Source organism: Pseudochaenichthys georgianus, chromosome 17 (assembly GCF_902827115.2).
Source record: "Pseudochaenichthys georgianus chromosome 17, fPseGeo1.2, whole genome shotgun sequence".
Lineage (NCBI taxonomy): Eukaryota > Metazoa > Chordata > Actinopteri > Perciformes > Channichthyidae > Pseudochaenichthys > Pseudochaenichthys georgianus.
In genome coordinates, this window is record NC_047519.1 from 24,385,022 (window position 1) to 24,406,663 (window position 21,642).

Here is a 21,642-nt window from a genome sequence, read left to right on the forward strand (position 1 = left end):
CACAGCCTGTTACAGGCCAAAGTGGCTAGGATTCCAGCGATGGTGTGAGGAGCAGAGAATAGAGCCCCTATCTTGTGAGTTAGGCTCTGTTTTTCCTTCTTACAGTTACTGGTGGACTGAGGGCTTGCACATTACACAGTGAAGGTGTATGCAGCAGCCATCTCGGCCTGCCATGAGGGATTTGGTGGCAGGTCAGCCTTTAGTCAACCACTGATCTCGCGGTTTTTACAGGGGGTCAGGAGGCTGCGCCCAGTAGTGCACGCCTCCACCCCGCAGTGGGACCTGCCCCTAGTGCTCAAAGCTCTGGTCTTAGAACCATGTGAGCCTCTGGAGCTCTCCTCCCTCGTGGAAGACAGCTTTGCTTCTTGCCTTAACGTCAGCCAAAACATTTGTCCGAGTTAACCGCTCTGGCGGTGCACCCGAGCTGTTTACTGATTCGGGGTGACCGTAGCGGCGCGACACTCAGACTGAACCCCTCCTTTGTGCCCAAGAGCCTAAGGAGTGCGTTCAGGTCGAGGGCTATTCAGTTAGGGGGGTTTAGTCTTCCCCCCCAGGGTGGGAACAAGGAAGTTAATCTGCACCTCCTCTGCCCGGTGCGTGCGCTAGCATGTTATGTGGAGCGCACGGCTGCCCTTAGACGCACCGAACAGCTGTTCGTATGCTTCGGGGGCGGGGTGATCGGGAAAGTTCTGTCCAAGAAACGCCTGGCAGGCTGGCTCTGCGATTGCATTGCACATGCCTACGGACAGGCAGGGAGAGCCTGCCCCACGGGGGCTCGTGCGCACTCCACACGGGCTGTAGCTGTGTCAACAGCCTTTGTCAACGGTGTGAGTGTGGAGGGTATATGCGGCGTCTTGGTCGACGCCAGGCCCCTTTATAAGGTTTTATCTCTTGGACATGTCTGGCTCTTTCTCCTCATCTGTGTTTGCTGGGGCAACACAGGATTTGTAGGGGGGGGGTTGTGGGTCAGTTGGCATCTGACCCCCTCCCCGGACGTGACGCGCCGTCGCCTTTCCCGGGCCCTCTGGGGGTCCCGGGATGGGCGAAGGGCGCGCTGGGCCCTTACAGCCCTCCACACTTTAGTCCACACACACTCTGCACGGGGTCGGTGTCTGAGTGTGGGGCATGGGCACTGGTGCTCTCCCTGCGATCCTTAGGGATTCAGGGAGGCAGGCGTGTAGTAAGCCCATTCTGGGCCGAGGGGGCTCTCCCCATCCGTCTATGGGTGGGGGGGGTCCCCCGGCACTGTTTTTTGAGCACACTTTCTGCGAGGTAAGCGCAGCAGGGTGTGCTCTGTCAGCCACAGCCCAGATTTCTCCTCGGTCACAACCGGGTTAAAGGAGAATATGGGGCAGCAGCTGCTGACCAGAAAAGCCGGTCAGGGGCAGTAGGGTAGAATGTTGTTGTTGGACAACAGTGCGCGTATACATCGGGCTCCACCCACTGTACCCATAGAGTCCAGTAGAGGGCGGAGCATGTGAGAGATATAACGTTGGGTTACGTATTGTAACCCTTATATATTAGCACAGGCGGAGCCCTCTACTCAGGGCACTGTCTGTCCTATTCCGCTCGCTGAAGATTGGTGTAGGATGATAGTCCTTTTATACGGTGTGAGGTGCTAGCATTCAGGTAGGCCCGCCAAAGGCCGGCTACGTCTATAGAAGTCTCAGTGGGAGAATGCTCGCAGGGTAAGGTAGTACCCATAGAGTCCAGTAGAGGGCGGAGCCTGTGCTAATATCACAAGGGTTACAATACGTAACCCAACGTTTCTTAACTATTGTGTTAACGACTGTGCAATAATAGCCCGCTGTATCACCTTTAATTTGCCATTATGAAGGTGTAGTCTTGCAGCTCCTACTGTAAGTAGACATGTCACGCTGAGACTGTGACTTGATGTGGAGCAGCGACAAAATGTGTCACCCCGAAAAACTGCAGACGATTTCACAACAAAGCCTAACGAGAAGAACGGCTCTGACGAGGAAAATAAAGGTTTTTGAAGATGAAAACCATGCAGTGTATCTTTGGAATAGCTCTGTCATATGTTAACAAATAATTTAAAAAAGAAATGCACATCCCTTATCTATGTCTTCTTGAAATATCACATATAAATATTGTGAGTAAAGCAGAGAGGACCGTAAAGGTCTGTTTCCGAACAGTTTGACAGAACACACAACACCACATGTGCTCCAAAGCTCTGCCCAGATGAGGTAATTAATGCCGCCCTGCCCTCATCAAAGAAAAAAAAAAAAAACAGTTTTGAGAAAAGTGAGACTTAAGTAGGTGTCCTGGCACTTTGCTAATGAGCGCCGTTATTAGCCTTTTGTTGTACCTAAACATAGTCCATTTAGTTTCAACCCTCCCAAATTCATCTGAGATTAGCAGCACCTGATATGTTAGCTTAATGAAATATTGCTCCCTGCTTCTTCATCCCCCCCTGACAATAATTGATTACGGAAGAGAAGTACGTGGCAATTGCAGCGTTATTCAAGTCATTATATACTTGGCCGGGCCATGCAGGATTACTTTTCTAAATCCCCTGTTTATGTATTGTTGTTGAACGGCGGCATTAGAAGGTCCCTGGTTGGGCATTGTATGATGTGAGGAAATGTGTTTGACCTTTTCTAACAAGCTTGACTTGAGTTATGTTCTTTGCAGTCTATTACAGCCCCAACGGCTCTGCTCATTGTAAGCACACTGGGATTGTTCAAAAGGAAGCTGATGATAAAGAATTGCAGGGGAAGAGCCAGACATACAAGTGGCAATAAGAGAAAGAAAGGGATAACTTTCTTTTTTTCTCACTGGAGTTTTAAACCTCGCAGCTCCTGGTTAATCAGGTCTCATTTGCATTCAAACTCACCTCCTGCTCCTTTTCTCACTCCTTTGCTGGGCCCTATTTAGCTCTCTTTCTTTGCACACACACACACACACACACACACACACACACACACACACACACACACACACACACACACACACACACACACACACACACACACACACACACACACACACACACACACACACACACACACACACACACACACACACACACACACACACACACACACACACACACACACACACACACACACACACACACACACACACACACACACACACACACACACACACACACACACTATTATGCATAAAGCAGCGGCTGATTGTTTATATTAGGTCAGTGGAAGATTTACTTTGATTTGGAAGAAATAGGTTGGGTAGACACTAGGGTAGGAAGAAGCTAACAGGAGAGAAAGGATGAAGCAGAGAAGAAATGCAAAGAGAACAGAATAAAGGATACTGAGAGAAAGAATAGGGTAACATGCAGCTGGATAGAGGTGAGGAAAAAGTAGAAAGGGATAGAAAAAGGCAGGAGATAGAGGACAGTGAGCTGGAGTTGAGAGTAGGTTACCAATTACTGGGTCACGGAGTGGACAGCTTCATCTATTGCAGCTCCTCCTGCAATGTCAGCTGTACCCTTAGATTTTGTCTGACGTCTGTATCTGTGCGTGTTGCTCTTTTTAGCACAGAAGTCCCAATGCGCAGCTGTTTTTGGGAAAGAACAATTGGTCCGAGAGTCTAACTGAGAAAAGAGGGATTCTTCATACAGATCACACGGCAAACATTGTGTTCATGTGTCGCTCCCTCTCCTAGAAGGGCGTTTATCAAAGAGTCGAGGGAGCCAGGAGAGTGGTTTTAAAGTAGAGACATTTCATAATGTTGATTAAGAGAACATGAGGACAGCACATCAGAAGTATATTAAGTATGACACCTGACTATTCCCTGTGTTTTTTATATTTCTGTTGTAAATTATTGTCTTTTATTGTGATTGTAGTAATGTGTTTTTATTACATGCACAGCATTTTGGCTCGACCAAAAATTGCTTTTAAATGTGCTATATAAATAAAACGTGATTTGATTAAAGTGTTTAGTCAAAACAATTTACTCAACAGCTTAATGGGAGGGGAGGCGTGTGGCACAGTGGATAGAGCCTTGGTGTTTGGATCAGGGGGTCACAGGTTCAAACCCCACTGCAGTCAGCATGTCGTTGTGTCCCTGGGCAAGACACTTCACCCCAAATTGCCCACAGTATCGAGTATGTAAGTCGCTTTGGATAAAAGCGTCTAATAAGTAACATCTAATTTAATGTAATAATATAGCTCAAACTAAAGCATTCCAATGCAAAAATCCTGCAATAAATTGGTCCTTCATTAAAGGTCCCATGTCATGCTTTTCCGGTTTTTATGCATGTAAACGGTCTGCAGAGTCACAAACCCTCAAAGTACACCCTGTAGCGAGTACAACTCTAACACAGAAAAGACCCGTCTATGCTGCCTCAGAACGCCTCGTTGGAGATTTCTCTTTTTCTTCCTGGGTACAGTGACGTGCTCATACCCAAATGGTTCTCTCAGCGGCGAAACTGTGATGCGGTAGGGGGGGGTGCTAGTGGAGCCAATGGTGCTGAGGTGCTGGGGCCCTCTCAGCAACCCCCCCTTCCCGCGTCCATTCGCGATGTCTCGTTGTCTCGCAGACCCCACGCAGCAAGCAGGAAATGAACCCAGCTCACACTGTCCGCTCCTCGCAGCAGCGAGCCGCGCAACGTCCCGCCAACACGGCACCCAGACCCCACGCAGCATTCTCATCTGTTTGTCCTTACTGGTGTCATTTTCTGGTTGCTAACACCATTGTAACACATAATCACTGATGCTCCGCTGTAACGGTGGTGGACTCATCAGAACAGAGTGGGCGAGCTGACCAATCAGAGCACACTGGGCTCACAGGGGGGGGGGGGGGGGGGCAGGAGCTCCAACAAGCCGTGTAGGACAGAGAGTGAATACACATACTATACAGAGATGCTGTATGAGAAACCAATGTGAGTTTGGAAAATTGGGACCTTTAAAAGTAATGTTTTTATTAAAAGAGGTGATGATTTACTTATCAGGCTGTAGTTCGTGATGCTGTTCTATTGCATACTGACTAATGTTTCTAGTATTTTATCCACCACATTTATATTTCACTCCCTGTCCATAGTAGCGAAAGTTTTAACAAAGGAATAAACCGAGAAACCCTAGAAACACTCAGCTTCCCCAGCCAACCTACAGTACGGCCAATACAACATTTATAATCAAAGCATGTTCTCCTCTCACCTGCTTCACTCCATCGCTGTGTGACTGACAGTCCCGAGGAGAAAGTGGAAACCAGATCTTTTTGTTTTCTGTCCCTGCACTGTGCAGATGTAGCCTGCTACTGACCTCGAACATTGTTAACTACATCTCTGACTTGTTAAGCAATTTATTAATGTATGACAACAGACACATTACCAGTGTGAGTGACATGGACACAGCTCCACAGATTTCTCTAGTGACTAGATACTGATTGGTAAGGGCAACACAAAATAACCTCCCCATCAAGAAAGAAGTCAAGCTGAATAAATGAGGGGAAAAATAGTCAATTAAGTCTGATCGTTTGTTTAATTCAGCTGCAGTTTGTTTTGTTGCATGGCTGTTTGGCTCTCCTCTTAATATACAGCCATGTTATATATATATAATATACAGACACACTCCTACCTGTGAAGACGGCGGTGCTGACGACTTTGCTCTCCTGACTCCCTCTGACAGCGCTGATGCTGATCTCGTATTCAGTCGCAGGGAACAGGCTGGACAAGGTGTAGTTGGTCACATCGCTGTCAATCACCACGCTGTCCACTCGACCTGCAGACATCAGAACAGCCGCCGTCACTCTGATCTCAGATTTATCAGGTAAAGGGCACACTGCTGCGAGTTTTACATCACAGGGTAAACATTTAATCAATACAAACTGTTAATTACAAATTCATTCCACTGATAAAATGTTATCAATTAATTACAGCTACACCAGTGTGTGTAACAGTGCTCCCTTCTACAACATATCTTACATCAGAGAGACACGCTGCAACACATGCCATGTTCATTTAACTGCAACACGAAAACACAGTGCTCCAGCGTGCATATTGGTGAATTCCTTGTTCTTATAATACATTGACGTGTCGTTAAAGACTGGGTTACCTCTGGCTGATTGGTAGGACAGCTTATAATATTCAAATGGCGCCATTGGTTTGATCCAAGAGATAATCACAGAGTCTTCAGTCACATCTGACATTGTCATCTCTTTTGGAGGGTCCATGCCTAGAAAGGAGATATAAGTGTTAGCATAGGATCAAAATGGTCCACAATGGATAACATGGGACAATTTATTCTGATCCCAGAAAAGCGCATTATGTGGTATACTGGGCAAATAGGGGAATTTACATAAACATCTAAAAGATTCAGTGCCCTTGAAACCCGAGGTACTTCATAAATCCTTGCTTTGTCCATTTTTTATCTGCTCTTCATTATATTTGCACAAACAGAAGCAGCAGAAGCCCAGCGTGTTCAAAAATAAATAAATAAACACCATCAAAAGATATTCCAGAAGAAATCTATCTGGTAAAGAACACAATGGGCGGCATTAGCATTGAGACTGAGCAGGGCTTACTCAGAGGAGATTTACCCCCCCAGCTGACAATTTGTTTTATGCGTCTCCTGAGACTATCGAGCTGCCATGGAAAAGGTTATGGCCAAAACAATGTGAGAAAACAATTAAACTGAGGACAGGTCCTTAGCTGCTAGAGAACGAAATGGAGGGATAAAGAAAGTTTGAAAGGGGGAAACACAAAAAGACAGAAAAGGAAGAGATAAAGAGATAACATCTATCTGTCGGTGTGGACAAGAGGAGGAACGAGCAGCACATAAAACAACCACCCCACCCCCTGCTGAATAATAATGGCTATTATTCACAAGCAGAGGGGGCAGTTTATTACTCCTGGCTTTGAAGTCATTTGAATTCAACTTGTATGACATACAGTACCTTCATTTACATAATGTGTTGCATATTATTCATGCATGCATATCTTACTAATTATGTTTACTTTGGTAAAAATAACGGCTGGAAAAATAAAGAGCTTCTCGAGGTTCTGAATGGGAACAGTTACAGAACAGGTCCGTCAGTGAACTCTACTGCTATTGACCTGATCCTCCTGAAAGATCATAATTCAATTTTCACTGTGTAAGCTAATAAATGAATGTGGCCCTCAGGCTTAGCAACACTGAAGCACGGGTGGAACCGATAAACAGCCACACATATACTGAACTGGTTAGAAACTGAGGACTCCAGAACATTTGAAACGATAAAATCTAACAAAAAAAACCATTTAATCGAAAAGGAACGCCAAAGTCTTTAATCAGTGCTCACATTGAAATGAGCAGGATCAAAGCATTACACCCATTCTGAAGACAGGTGCAAGAATACTGTATAGCCATCTCAAAATCCCCATCCAATTTCACCCTCAGCATGTGCTTATATAATCATGTGTGGGTGAACGTAAAGAGAGAGTGCTTGTGACTGCTAAGGTATTATGTTAAACTGGATCAGTTATCAGATGGCAGCTTGCAGGTGTCTCTGGCACTGATGCAAAGATAATATCTATGTTGTTCAATGCTGACTTTTGCCTTTCCTCTAAGAGTCTCAGTCCTCTCTTTTGATTTCCTTTTTGTCCTGATTTTTCTTTTCTGTCTCTTTTTCAGGCAGGTTACTTCACTGACCCCCTTCTCATTTATTCTCTTTCCAAATGTGAATAGCACACTCATAATCAAAATAAATTATTCAAGAGCTCCTTCTATCAAAAAGGCAATTAGCGTGAAATGACAAGGTAATACTGTATTATGTATTGACAAAGAGAGAAAGATATGAACCATCTTTTCAGCGTGGTTTGAGGAAAAACATTTTAATCAAAAGACACAGAGAGAAATGATAGAGAAACCTTGAAAAAACTAAAGAGATTAAATAAAGGGAAGACTGAATGGAAAATATTCATTTCAAATGTGCAGAAAACAGTACAAAGCATTGGCAGACATCTTTAATTTACGGTAACAATGCCCATGTCCTCCTCCTCTCCCATTCTCTGTCCTTTACTGTATAAGCATTTGTCAGAATTGTCTCAAATATCAGTTACGATTGTTTATGAGTTTATAAACATGACTTAGCACTTGGCTGTTGACTCAAATGTCATGTATGTGGCAACCAGTGTTGTGCTAGTTACTGAAAACCAGTAACTAGTTACCATTACTAGTTACTTCATTTCAAAAGTAACTCAGTTACTTTACTGATTACTTACACCAAAAAGTAATGCGTTACTGTGAAAAGTAACGTTTTAGTTACTTTAAAAAAAGGCTCCCATTATATTAATGCCCTTATAGCCTTCATTTCAGTACTGTTATTGCATTGGAGAATAATACAATCTATTGATCAACTTGACATGCATTATATGCAATCTGGATAGCATCGATATTAGCTGGTTTTTGTATATTCTTTCTCCAGGTAGTTGGAAAAAGTTTTCCGTCCCATATGCTGTGTGCCGCCCGGACATGCTATCATGCTAACTAGCTCCCTGAAAGCGGGTGAATCCACTTTGGCAATAGCCTGCATGTGTTCTACAACATACCGTGCAATGGCTTTGTCGACTTTTCCCTGGCTAGCAGTCCCTTGGTTAAAATCCAGCCGCTGTTGCTTCGGTGCAGGTGGAGGTGGAGTGGCGTCGGCTGAGTCTCTGTGGTGTTAGCTACTAGCTTCGTCCCAGCATGTTGTTTTTGCAGATGTTTTAAGAGATTTGAATGACTGGTTTGGGCAGTAGATAGGCTCTTTGACCCGCCAGTACACAACTTACATTTAACTAAAACGTTCTTTTCTTTGTGCTCGACAAAAGTGAAATAGTGAGAATATCTCCAGGTGGAGAAACTAGACTTGAGCTCCGCCGCCGCCATGACAGTCTTGTTAGTAAACAACACAAACACGCCCACAGCCCGTCTCCCCATGTGACACAGGAAGTATCTAAGTACATTTACTCATCTCATCTCTGTTCACCTGGCTGTTGACTATATAAAAAAACTAACGCAGTAACGGAGTAACGCACCATGTAGTAACGGTAACTGAGTTACTGAATTTAAAAAGTAATGCGTTAGAGTACTAGTTACTGCCAAAAATAACGGCGTTACAGTAACGCGTTACTTGTAACGCGTTAGTCCCAACACTGGTGGCAACATACTATACCACACCGCAGGAGAATACAACTTGTATTGTTGGTACTACATCTTACAAAGAAATAGAAAGAAACAATCTCCCAGGCAGATCTGTAATTATTAACAATAATTCTGCTCTGGAATGAAATGCTAAAACAGCATATTTTGCAAATACATATTTAATTTAAAATCACTTTGAATTTCCATTTTTCCATTTGTTATCCCGTTTCCTTTCTCACACTTGCAACTGTGTTCTACTAATGTTCTTTTCTTCCTTGGTTACTGGTTTAAAAAGACTGGAAAATACAAAAAACATATTTTGATTATCTGTTACTTTATTTATGAATTTGTCTTCAAAAGGGAATTATAGCTTCTCCATTGTCGGGATTTTCTGCTTGTTTTAGTGAAAGTACATTGACATTTCTATGGAGTGTTAGGCTTTAGAAAATTATTTATGAAGGACAATGTTCAGTTTTTTCTGACCTTTCATGGATCCAAAAATTGCTCAATTTGCAGATCAATCAAAATGTAAAAGATTGTAAGTTGAAACCCTAAACGTGGTCTAATGTTAAAGGTCCCATGTCATGCTTTCAGGTTATTACCTGTCCCCTTGTGTGTTATGTAGCTTGTTATGCATGTAAACTGTCTGCAGAGTCACAAACCCTCAAAGTGCACCCTACAGCGAGTAAAACTCTAACACAGAAAATACCTGTATGTGCTGCCCCAGAACGCCGGGATTTCTCTTTTTCCATTTGTTTCTTCCGGGAATCAAGTGACGTAACGACGACCCAATGGACCAATCCGCGGAGCCGCTACGTTACGTCGACGGAGCCGTTACGTTAAGGACTTCCTCACACACCCACACTCAATCCACACACACACACTCAATCTTTTCTCAGGCAGCTGCAGCTCCGCAGATTTCTCAGCCTGAGACGGCGGGACGCGGCGAGGTGTGAGCACACACACAGACTCACAGCCAGGCTGCAGGTGTGTGTGTGTGTGTGTGTGTGTGTGTGTGTGTGTGTGTGTGTGTGTGTGTGTGTGTGTGTGTGTGTGTGTGTGCTCGGGCTGGGTTTAGCTGTGTCTCGCCGACCCCACGCAGCAACCAGGAAACCACCAGCTCACACTGTCTGCTCCTCGCAGCAGCGAGCCCCGCAACGTCCCGCCAACACGGCACCCAGACCCCACGCAGCATTCTCATCTGTTTGTCCTTACTGGTGTCATTTTCTGGTTGCTAACGCCATTGTAACACATAATCACTGATGTTCCGCAGTAACGGTGGTGGTCTCATCGGAACAGAGTGGGCGAGCTGACCAATCAGAGCACACTGGGCTCACAGGGAGGGGGGCAGGAGCTCCAACAAGCCGTTTAGGACAGAGAGTGAATACACATACTACTGTATACAGAGATGCTGTATGAGAAACCAATGTGAGTTTGGACAATTGCACAATATAAATAGACCTCAACAATGGAATTATGATCAGTAGAAATGGCCATGTCATGGGACCTTTAAGTACAGAGGTACAGAAAAATCTATGAATGTAAATACAAATACTCATATTATGAAGCAAGAATACCTAACTGCTGAAACTGGTCTCATACACTCCAGCCATAAGCCTTCACTCTGCTGCTCATGTTTATCGATGGTTGTGTGTTATCCCTGAGTAACCTCTGATACCACTGTTGCATGAAACCAAGCAGCTCACCTGTAGTGAGTGAGGCAGTAATGGGCTCAGAGGTAACGTCCCCCTGTATTGTGATTAGACTGACGGTGTACTGAGTGGAGGGCAGCAGACCCTGGACCAGCGACTTCATCTTGGAGCCATCCAGCGTCACCTTGGAGGTGTCGGTCCCATCTGCAGAGCTGTAGCTCAGGATGAAGAGGTCAGCAGGCGGAGCGGGGGAGCTCCACGCCACCAACACCGAGTCTGAAGTCACCTCTGACAAGTAGAGGTGGGTTACGGGCCTGATTCCTGGAGGGACGGGGGTTTAAAGGTCACCGGAGAGTTTTCAAGGACACGTAAAAAAGCCTCCACTCTAGCAGGAAACGGCGATGAACAAAGAGAGGAAAACAGCTGCCGTCATTATGGAGATGACAGATAAGAAATGTGATGATTGATGGAAGCAGTCCTGGATGGTATAATAGATCATTTATTATACAGTTGAGAAAATTAGCCTTTGGTGAAATGTTGATGGGGCAGGTGAGAGTCAGACGAGACCACAGTCATGTGGAAGTGATGAGTTAATTGGTCATAAAAAAAAGAAATAATGATAATTTATCCGCAGTAAAGAGGAGGTTGTGATGGGACTGTTAACTACAAGAAAACTGAGAAATGATGATGATGATGATGATGATGATGATGATGATGATGATGATGATGATGACGATGATGATGATGATGATGATGATGAAAGCAGATGCTGTTGTCAAAATGTGTGACCTGATCAAGAGATGATGACATGAATACCAACCAGTGTAGCAGATGACACAGCAACACATGCCGGACCATTTGAATTGAATTAGCCATGTGTGGATGTATAAATAGCAGGGAAGAAAGCAGCATCATTGACTTCTCTTTTTCTGACGCATCAAGATCAGTTTACTTTGTAATCAATTATTACTGGAAGCCTGTGTTGTTTAAACTTGTCTGCATTTATGATCTTCTCCTGTTTTATTGATGAACAGCTGCCTTTTTATGGCACATTTCCTTCACCAACTGTCGACATGCATTACCGCTTTGTGCAGTCAGCGGGAAATGTGTATCCCGTAAAAACCAGATAGTTGTGATCTGCATGTGTGTACTTGTGTGAAAGTCATTACAAGACATGACACAAATAACACACACACATCCAAACATGGCTCTGTAGCACCGACGGTGGTGACAAACTCCACATGGCAGGACAAAGAATGCAGAAGGAGTGTCAGAGTAATGTGACGATGGTGGTTATGATGAAGATGTCGACGATCGAGATGACGTGAAGGCTTTTGTAGAGTTTGGAATTATTAGAAAGAAAGGCAGTGACAATGGCCGCAAGGAGGAAATGTAGATATAATGATAATATGGTGAGTCCCATTCTAGGTCTTAATGATGCGTTTGGATATCATAGGACAGAGGCATTAACATCACAAATGATGTTAATACACTTTTGTAGATTAGGAGGTTCGTGCCTGATTAAATGAAATTCCCTTCAGGCATTCCTGAGATATCTTTTTCAAGAGAATAAACGGAATTCAGTTCACAGTGACTTTGGCCTTTGACCACTAAATTATAATCAGTGCATCCTTGAGTCGAAGTAGAGATTTGTGCCAAATTGAAGAAATTCCCTCCAGGTGGTTGTGAAATATCGTGTTCACGAAAATGTAACAGCCAACCCGAAAAAATCTCTGACTATTGTGGCCCAGACGCATGATAACGAGAGTTTTGAAGATGACTACATCCAGGAAGTAGTGGAGTTCATATGAACTAACAAAGGGACAAACTGAAATAGGAATAGTGCTCCAACTGCAGCCTGGGATATATTTGTAATCACAGTTTAAGATCAAATGTTTGTTAAATATTTTCGCTGTAATGAGTACACCTGAGCGGTGAACAGATGTTTCCAATATGTCAACGTGAACAGTGGAGGAGTATGTGACAGGTAATTAATTATTTTCCCTCTGATTCTCTTCATCTGTCATTTTAAGATTCTGTCATCTCTCCTCTCCAGATGGTTGGAATGGTGTTACCTTAAAAGGCCACAGATACAAAACGATGATGAGTGCGATGATGATGATGATGATGGTGATGGTGATGAAGGTCAGAGTGAAGAAGCAAAGAGATGATGATGGTGATGAAAGGTGAAGAAAAGAATGACAAATCTTGCATGCCCATCATTTAGTCAGCATCCTTTGTGCAATCAGTAGTAATCAGCAGCGAACCGCTTCAACACGTGTCTTTATTCACGGCATTCATTTTGATATTCTACAGTATTGTTGTTTTATAGTTATTTGTTAATGTATACAACCCAATTTGTGTTCTTTGAAATTGAAAAGGATATTGCATTGTGTTTGTTACTTTCGTCGCAGTTGTATTATATGTCTTAAGTGTAATTTGGCTTGGCTTCCTATTTTGTATGGACTTGCTTTTATTTTGAAGGAGAGTTAGCGCTGTTGACAGGAAGTTGTTGTTGCTATGGAAACAACGTGACGGAGATTAACGGAGAAAAAGTAATATCTACATATACAGTAAAGACGGAGAAAGTAAACGATAAAGTGTATGGTTAAGTGTTAGCACCCCCCGAAGAGGCACAAGCTCTTACGTTGATATTGGAGTTTTCAATAAATAAAAAAAAAATGGAAAAAAAAAACGAATATCCGAAGAACGAAATTGAAACCCGAATAGTACTCCAACGAACGAATATTCGGATATTTGGATGTCGGGTACAGCCCTAGTAGATTGACAGCAATCCCAATCCGACACATAGTTGGACGGAAAAGAGAACTTGGTTGTGATTGAAATTCTCAGAGAAAGAGGAAACATCAAGCTGAGAAAGAGGAAGAGCGTGGCAAGCTGACACTAACGAGTGTGACAGCAAAACTGAGAGCATCACACACATATATTAAGATGAAAAACAGAGGTGCAATCAGGGAACACTCGTAACACGCTCATTAGCTTACGTGAATAATTAAGTGCTGCTAATCGCTTCTTCAGAGTATTATGAGGTCCCTCCATTTTATTTTAGTGTGACTCACCTTACCTGCTGCCTCACTTTAGTCCATTATAGACACCGTTCAACTTCATTACGCGCCACCGTTGTTAAAACCGTTCTCCAGCTCTGTGCAGTAATGGGCTGATCTTTCATTTCTTTATCTGAGCCGAGAAAACACTCTAGAGTAAATGTCTCTTAGCTTTGCCTCATAATTGAGAGGATTCAAGTGACTCAAATCTTGATACGCCACACAAGTTTATATAGCACCGTATCCTCACCTGCCACTGCAGCAGGTATATCAGCTGCTCATATTTGTATGCCAGACACTTTGAATTGTAAACACTGAGTCAGTGGTACGTTACCTAAATAATTCCTGACTTTTATTAACTAAGGGATTGCTTTGGTGGCAGGTGTGCTGAATGTTTTACCTGACACAGTCACCTCTGTATTTGGCAGGTGCTTTATTATTGCCTTCAAGGAAAACACTACTGCTCTACTTAGACGACACTGTGTACCTGTTTGAGTATGTACAAGTTGAGTATTCTCCATACCAGTGAAGGCATCTATAGTGGCTGCAGTGCTCTGCTGTCTTCCTCTTCTCGCTGCCACAGTGATGCTGTACTCAGTCCCCGGCTCAAGGTCAGTCAGAGTGGTGGTGGTAACATCTTTAGGCACAGTCAGCTGAAAAGAAAGACACAGTTAAGCATTAATTCAATAGGATTTATTCAGACACAAAAGGTCAGTCACGTTGGTCCTTGGATGATTGTTGACCCATCTATGTACAGTATTATTAAAAGTATGTTTAATGTTTGATCTATTATTCACGAGGTATTAGTCTGTCATTTTCCTTACCTCAGTAGAGGCACCAGACGAGGATGTGAAGGTGACCTTGTAATGGTCGATGGGACCCTGGACCAAGCCCCACACCAGAGTGATGGTGTTGTCTGTAGAAGCCATCACAGTGAGATCCATGGGCACGTCCAGACCTGATAATGAGGAGACAAGATTTAGGTAAAACAAATTAAGATCTTTTCATTTGGAGAAAATAAAAAGAAGGTTATTTGAGCAATTTAAATGATGCCTTTAATTCGTTTTTAACATTTATTTTACCCTCCTTTTGTTTGGGCAACCTCAAAAAGTTATAACAACAGTAGGTACACAAAGCTTGATTTAATTAATACTCAAATTCTCTGTTGACTTACTTAAAAGTTATAATCTCATGTTATGTTGTAGGATGGTTTCTGTTTATTGCTACACTGTCCGACCCTTTTGTGTTTACAAGTGTAAAACTATTTCTAAGATACTCAGATGTCACAATCCCCTCTTTCGCTTTAGAAAAAACACTCATATCTCAAATTTGCATGACTCCCCGTCCTACTAATGAGAAAGTCCAGACGTTGTTTCATGTCACATCCTTACATTTTCCTCAAATAAATTGAGTTGATTGAAACCTTTGTTTTGTTTACATTTCAGCGATCTGCCCCCAACGTTTTAGCTCGTTGTTCTTTGGTGCAGCACTGACAGAAAAGCAGGACTGTTGCTGATTCAAATGTTGCTTACTCCTCCTTATTATCATAATCATCCCACATTCTGTGTTTAATCTTCTTGTTTTTGTTCTGGTTTTAAGATTGTCTTTTTGTTTCCTGCAACAATGACCCAACTTGCCCACCGGATCATCAATGTTTAATTCTCCTCTACTGCAAATGTTTTTGGAGATTATTGTCAAATAGATTTTTGGAGGGTAAAGTAAGACTGAACGTACTTCGATTGAAGCCACTGATAATGGAAATTATGCTTTTAGCTTTCAGCAACATGAGCACTGCTGCATGCTGGCCAGAGAGGTGTTGTTGTCATATTATTTAAAGCTTTTTGAGAAAGATGTGATAGCTCTACTGCATTTTTAAAGTTCAAAGAGTTGGATAGAAAGAGCTTGTTCGTAAAATTGAGGTATAATTTCGGAAAGTGCAAAATACCTTCAGCCATTAAAATGATTGCAACTGGAGGGAAGATGTGCTTGACATTCAACATGATGGGAAAGATTAGCAAAGCACCTCCACCCACTAACATTTTAACAGAAGGTTAAATGTTTTTTAAAAGACAGAAAAAACACAATAAAAATTCAAATAGCTTATAATGATATGAGACAAAGAGGGCCATTAGCAGTCAATGGTATGCATTATCACAGCCTTAAAATGCTGTAATGAGAACTTTAGCCCCAGCAGGTTTTATAGAACATCACCTAAAATAGCACATGTCTTGCTTAATTTCACTAAAGTGGCTTTAAATGGTTGGAACAGGAGCACTGACCCACAGCAGGAACTGAACATTACAAGTATAATAGCAAACCAGATGCTGTGAAGCTGGTATTTCTACAACGCTGCTGTGATCCACTTATAAGAAAGTGCCACCCTCAAAAAGACCATTTAAACATCATTTACTCACTGAATGTGTCTTTGTCCTAGAAATCCTAGATTTTTTTTCTTTTATGACTCTACAGTGAAGGTATAGACCAAAACGTATAGTCTTTAATGAAATACCATACAGGTTTTAAAATAGCAAAACTATATGAAAAGTACAGTTTACGCACTGTTGCAGTACAATAATGGTAAATAAGTTTCATTTATCCAATTTGCTCACTACTAAACATGTACATTTTCTCCATGTTTATACTGCACAAGTCGTGTGAAACTTGCTTAACTGATGTTCCAATTTAGTTCAGCGGTTTTTTGAGAAATCTGCACTTTTCTGGATTCTCGGTTCACTGTGCAGATATGCAAGCAACTCAGTTTTCGATAAAAATTACAAGTAACACCTTGAGTAATTGATATAAAAATCAAATTGTATATACAAATTATGTTGTATTTTATAGTAATTTCAAGGGTGAAGTATTCCTATAATCTGTTTTACATACATCAGTGGAGTATAAACAGGGATGGACTCACCTGTCCTGGCGTTCATTGTAGCTGGTGTACTCTGGTTGCTATCTTTCATGGCAGAAATACCAATGCCGTACTCTGTGCCTGGCAGCAGGTCTGAGGCACAAACACAGAGAGGGAATCCGTTACTAATTTAAAACATCATACAGCAAAAATAAACATAACACACACTTGTTTCCCACTCTCCTTCTCAAGCAGAGTGCAAGTCAATTAGAATGACTTTTTCACAACAGCCCAATTAGCTCTACATTGGTGATGAGGTCTGGGTAAATTAACGTACATCAGTATCATTTCTGTGAAAAAAACTCTTACAGCATAACTGATCAGTTTCAAATCAATTCAGTACATCCACAGTGAGTTTCATAAGTTACAGGAATAAGATAATGAGGAACGGAAATGAGCGAGGGAGTGACAATGATTATTAGTAGAGAGAAAGTGAGAGTGACAGAGAAGGAATGAGGGTGTAGGCAGCATAAATTGCAATGGCCCAACAACATAACACAAGGACCTTTGGCTTCTATTCTTATGCTGGCCGTGCCCTTTCCAGCACTGTGGCCTTTCAGAAAAAACATACCAGCTGACCCTTCCTTTCTGACAGCCTTTCAATACGTCCGCAGGACAACAAGCATTTCTACAGATACAATCAGTAGCCCTGTCCGCTGAATGTTAGCTCTGCAGATAATCCTGCCATGTAAAACACATAGGCTCTTCCAGCTTCCTCCGCATACATTAGATGCTCTGAGATAATACTGGAGACATAAGGAAAACATCGCACTGAGCGAAAGACCCCTACAGATGTTCATACATAATTCAATACAAATTAACTACAAACAATAAATTAAAGAAAAGCAACGGCGCTTTTTCCTTACCTGTGAGGGTGGTCTTAGTGGTGGCTCCCTCATTGCGTGGTACAATGACTTTATCATACTGGTCTCCTGCTAAAGTGCTGTACACCACCTGGTAGCTCTCCGTCTGGATTTAAACAGATACATTGAAACTTTAAGAACACCAACAAAAAGGAAACCTTTTAAACAAAATGAAGAAAGTACAAGACTATTAACCAATAGTCGGATCACAGAGTAAATGAATTATGTTGCATTAGCCCAGCCTGACATTAGTCTCTCTGCTGTGCAGGATCATGGGGATGAATACATTTGTAGTTCTAAGCGGCAATGAGACAGATTATCTTCTTACGTCTGTTGGAGTAGTTATTAGGGTCGGGCGATTGGATCATGAAGATATCTGCTACCAGTGATTGGCTAAAAACATTGCTTATTGTTTGTTTTTTGGCTGATGTTTGTAATTCTATTTTGCTAATTGAATGGTCTGCCATTGAAGCACAAAATAACCGCTGCAAAGCAGAGAGCTGACCAGAGGGCAGATAGAGAGAGACAGTGGGGAAAGACAGTGTAGATTTATAATATCATCACATCTAAGCGACTAAACTAAAACTTTATATCCATGAGCCAGAGTTGGTGATTCTTGGACGAGTGGTAAAACTAAAGCGAGGTGGTTGTGGCTGTTGGGCTGACAGTGGCTGGTTACAAAAATGCAATTAATTAGCCAGCAATAGTAGCCAGGGAGCCCTGGTAATAACATTATAAATACACAGTGAAAAAACATGATTTCCTAGATTTTTAGTCACAGTAAAACGTTTCGGTGACCACTTGAACCCAACACATTTCTTTGCTACATTCTCTGTATTGGCATTTACCAAGCTGACAAAATGCACACAGACCTGTCGGTGATGATAAAGTGCTCAATACAACAAGACAGAGCTTAGAGAAATGGAAGGAATACAAAAAACGGCTTTAGGGTGGGTAGTATGCAGGAAGGGTCCGGGGAGCATGGATAAGGTCAAGGGATTAAGGACACATTAGTTGTTTACACAAAATGTATTTTGTTAAATACGGGACACCTAAGGTTGAGTTGAGATCATGTGTAATCTAAGAGGTATTTCAGGTTAGTCCAGTACACATATTTTAATAATGTACATAATCAGAAAAGATAAAAGAGACAAAACATGTGCTTTCAGAAGAGACCATATATCTGTATATTACATTGCAGATGTTTGGCATGAATAGCTTGTGGAGGTATTCAGAATCTTTAATATAATTTAAACACGTTCCTATTCTCTGGGATGTTCTAATATATAACATTGCATTAGATTTGATATGCTATTCAAATGTTGTTTTGTCCCCGCGTCTTAGTCACTGGCTGAAAAACAAGTCATGAAAATGAAATGCAAAGGCTATTCGGTCATCATTTATTTACCTCAGCCTCGCTGTTGTCCCATTCGAGCTCCAGGGAGGTGGAGGTCTTGGACACGAGCCGCAGGTTCTTAGGGGCATCGATCTCTGAGAAGAACGATAAAGCTGACAATGTTGGGGACACAGACCAATTCTCAGGGATTGTGAACAAGCAAACATCAGCGGTTTACCAATCAGACACAGATACTGCTGGAGGGCAACTGTTAATTACTACAGTTAATCGGTACATTATTTACATCAGTTGCATCACATGTTCATTTGTAACATTGTATAGCTCATTAGTAAGTCAATGCACATTATATATTACATACATATGCATAGATGATTATTATTATTCAAAAAATATCATTTTGATGAATTCACTTTTTGTTTGCATTCAAAACAAGAAAGGATAGTGTTTCCACAACCAATCACAAACTACACACTGCAGCAATAATTACTCTGACCAGATGTTCACTTCTATATGCAACACAGATAAACGTTATGTTTTACATTAGGCCATATGTCATAGACTTTTCTATCCCCAGAGGCAGGCCAGGATCCCACACACACACACCACACACACTACTATCACCACATCTGCTTGCTGTCAGACCTCACCAGTAGTAAATTCAGTGGAAATAGATCCGCTCTCATTTCCTCTAAGCACTCCGCTCACAGACACCTCGTAACGCGAGCCAGGACGCAGAACCTGTGAAACAAAAACAAAAAAACAGGGACAGTTAGGCTTGTTTAATCTCTTTGCATGGCTTTTTTCATTTGTTTTATGTTTAATCTCCAGACACAGACGGCTGGCAGACTCTGGGAATAGATAATATTACCAAGCATGACAACAGTACACACACAACATAGCACTTGTGAGTACAAAGCAATAACACCAAAGCAAACCATCAACCCAAAGATAAGTGGTTTAAGTTGTGAGGACGAGCTTTTCTGTCCACAGATGGCAGGTGAGTCCACATGATGTGTGTGTATGATGAGATCTGTGACACCACAATGTGATCAATTGCACACACACCACACCACTCACCTGCAGGGAGTATTGACTGAGCGTTGGCTGGAGGCGGAAGGTGGTCCGTGGACCCTCTCCTCCCACCAGGCCGTATCGTAACACGATCTGATCAATCTTTGCCTTCGGTGGTGTCCACTCCACGAACGCTACGGTGTCTGACACATCCCGCACAATCAGCTGAGTGGGGCCATCAATCACTGCATACAGAAAAAGGAGGAAAGAAGCAGAATTATCGACCGTCCTGTTGCTCGCTTTGCCAACCTTTCCATCTATTGCTGCACTTTTTTTTACTTGGTCGATTTATTGTTTTCAAAATGTACAGTCTTTTTCAATTTGACCTGATTTTTTGGTTGGATTCCAAAACATTCGTAGGTGGAGATGCCACCAACAATTATTTAATATGCTAAATACAATTTAAGAAAATCGTCAAAAGTCTGAGAAGCATGAGGTGATTTGTTTTGTCCAAAACACACTCCAGAAACCCCAACATACAGTATTTCATATCTTTCCCATCACATAAGACAGTGCTTCTTAGTCTTTTTGGCTTGTAACACATACAAAAATAACCACACGTGCCAAAAATCCTTAAAATGTGTAATGTTTTATCTTCTTAGATTGTCGAATTTGAATACCATTTTTGTGAACATACATTAAGAAATAACTTTTTTTTGTATTTGTCTTAAAATATCAAATTTTCTTTCATTGATTAAAATCAAATTCATTCTTAGTTGTTAAATGTTGTCTAACCACAAGCAGCTTAAAAAGCTGTATTTTTGCCCTAAATAAAATACAGTAACGATAAATTATGTTTGAACTAAACAAAATCAAAAGATAGAATTAATACGATTGGTAATTTGACCAAATGATTGAAGCCAACTTTTTATTTGAACACATTTCAGTCAGTCTATAAGGAAGAGATGAAAGTTCATGTTAATACTGCCACAGGCCAATGCATTGGTAGATAGGTTATCAGGAAAAGCTGTTCGTTGACAGCCTGTACTGTAGAGCTTATCAGACCCAACACACGCTGAGACAATAGGCTTTATCTCTGCAAGGTGTAAAACATAAGCCACGATTAAAGTCTTTCTATGCCGATTGCTGGAAAACAGCACATACTAGGTGTTAAGAACTAAAACACATTTCAAAAGAAATTAGCTCCCCGTGTCGAAGAAACACAAAACCCTCCTCCACAATAAGGTGGTGTTTCTCAGAGGGGAGCCCAATCTGGACCGGTGCTTTGTTGATTTATAGGACCTTGCTAGTCATGAAATAGCAATAACAAACGTCAAGTTCAAGCATAGGGTGATCCATGCACAACTGTAACTGGTACTACCATAGGCCCAAAATATATGATCAAATGTGTGACCGTAACATAAACTCTCTAGCTTTATGGTTTAAACACTCAGTTCTTGTTCACTATGAGTGTAGGCAAAGCTTTCGATTCGCCTACAGAGCAAACAGGTCCACAGACGACACTATAGCCCTCACCACGGCATCCACACGTGGCTTTCACACGTGGACCAGAGGAACACATATGTGAGAATGCTGTTCATTGATTACAGTTCAGCCTTCAATACCATTGTGCCCTCCAAGCTGGTCATCAAACTCAGAAAAAGCTTGACAGCGACTCTTCTTCCTCCGCA

General features: G+C 42.1%; 1 protein-coding gene across 6 annotated transcripts in view; it reads right to left on the bottom strand.

The window, feature by feature from the left end:
* The window catches only part of tnr (tenascin R (restrictin, janusin)), a 225,220-nt gene that overhangs the window by 36,706 nt on the left and 166,872 nt on the right, over positions 1–21,642 (bottom strand). For 3 of the 6 annotated variants that reach the window (XM_034104811.1, XM_034104810.1, XM_034104812.2), the window contains 10 exons: positions 20,018–20,196; positions 19,588–19,678; positions 18,992–19,092; positions 17,587–17,689; positions 16,724–16,813; positions 14,634–14,767; positions 14,333–14,462; positions 10,799–11,065; positions 6,045–6,164; positions 5,568–5,711 (listed from right to left, as the gene is read on the bottom strand). In XM_034104811.1, coding sequence (XP_033960702.1) covers positions 5,568–5,711; positions 6,045–6,164; positions 10,799–11,065; positions 14,333–14,462; positions 14,634–14,767; positions 16,724–16,813; positions 17,587–17,689; positions 18,992–19,092; positions 19,588–19,678; positions 20,018–20,196 — 1,359 coding nt within the window. The remainder of the gene's footprint in view (positions 1–5,567; positions 5,712–6,044; positions 6,165–10,798; positions 11,066–14,332; positions 14,463–14,633; positions 14,768–16,723; positions 16,814–17,586; positions 17,690–18,991; positions 19,093–19,587; positions 19,679–20,017; positions 20,197–21,642) is intronic. The other 3 variants (XM_034104813.1, XM_034104816.1, XM_034104815.1) reach the window with 3 other exon arrangements.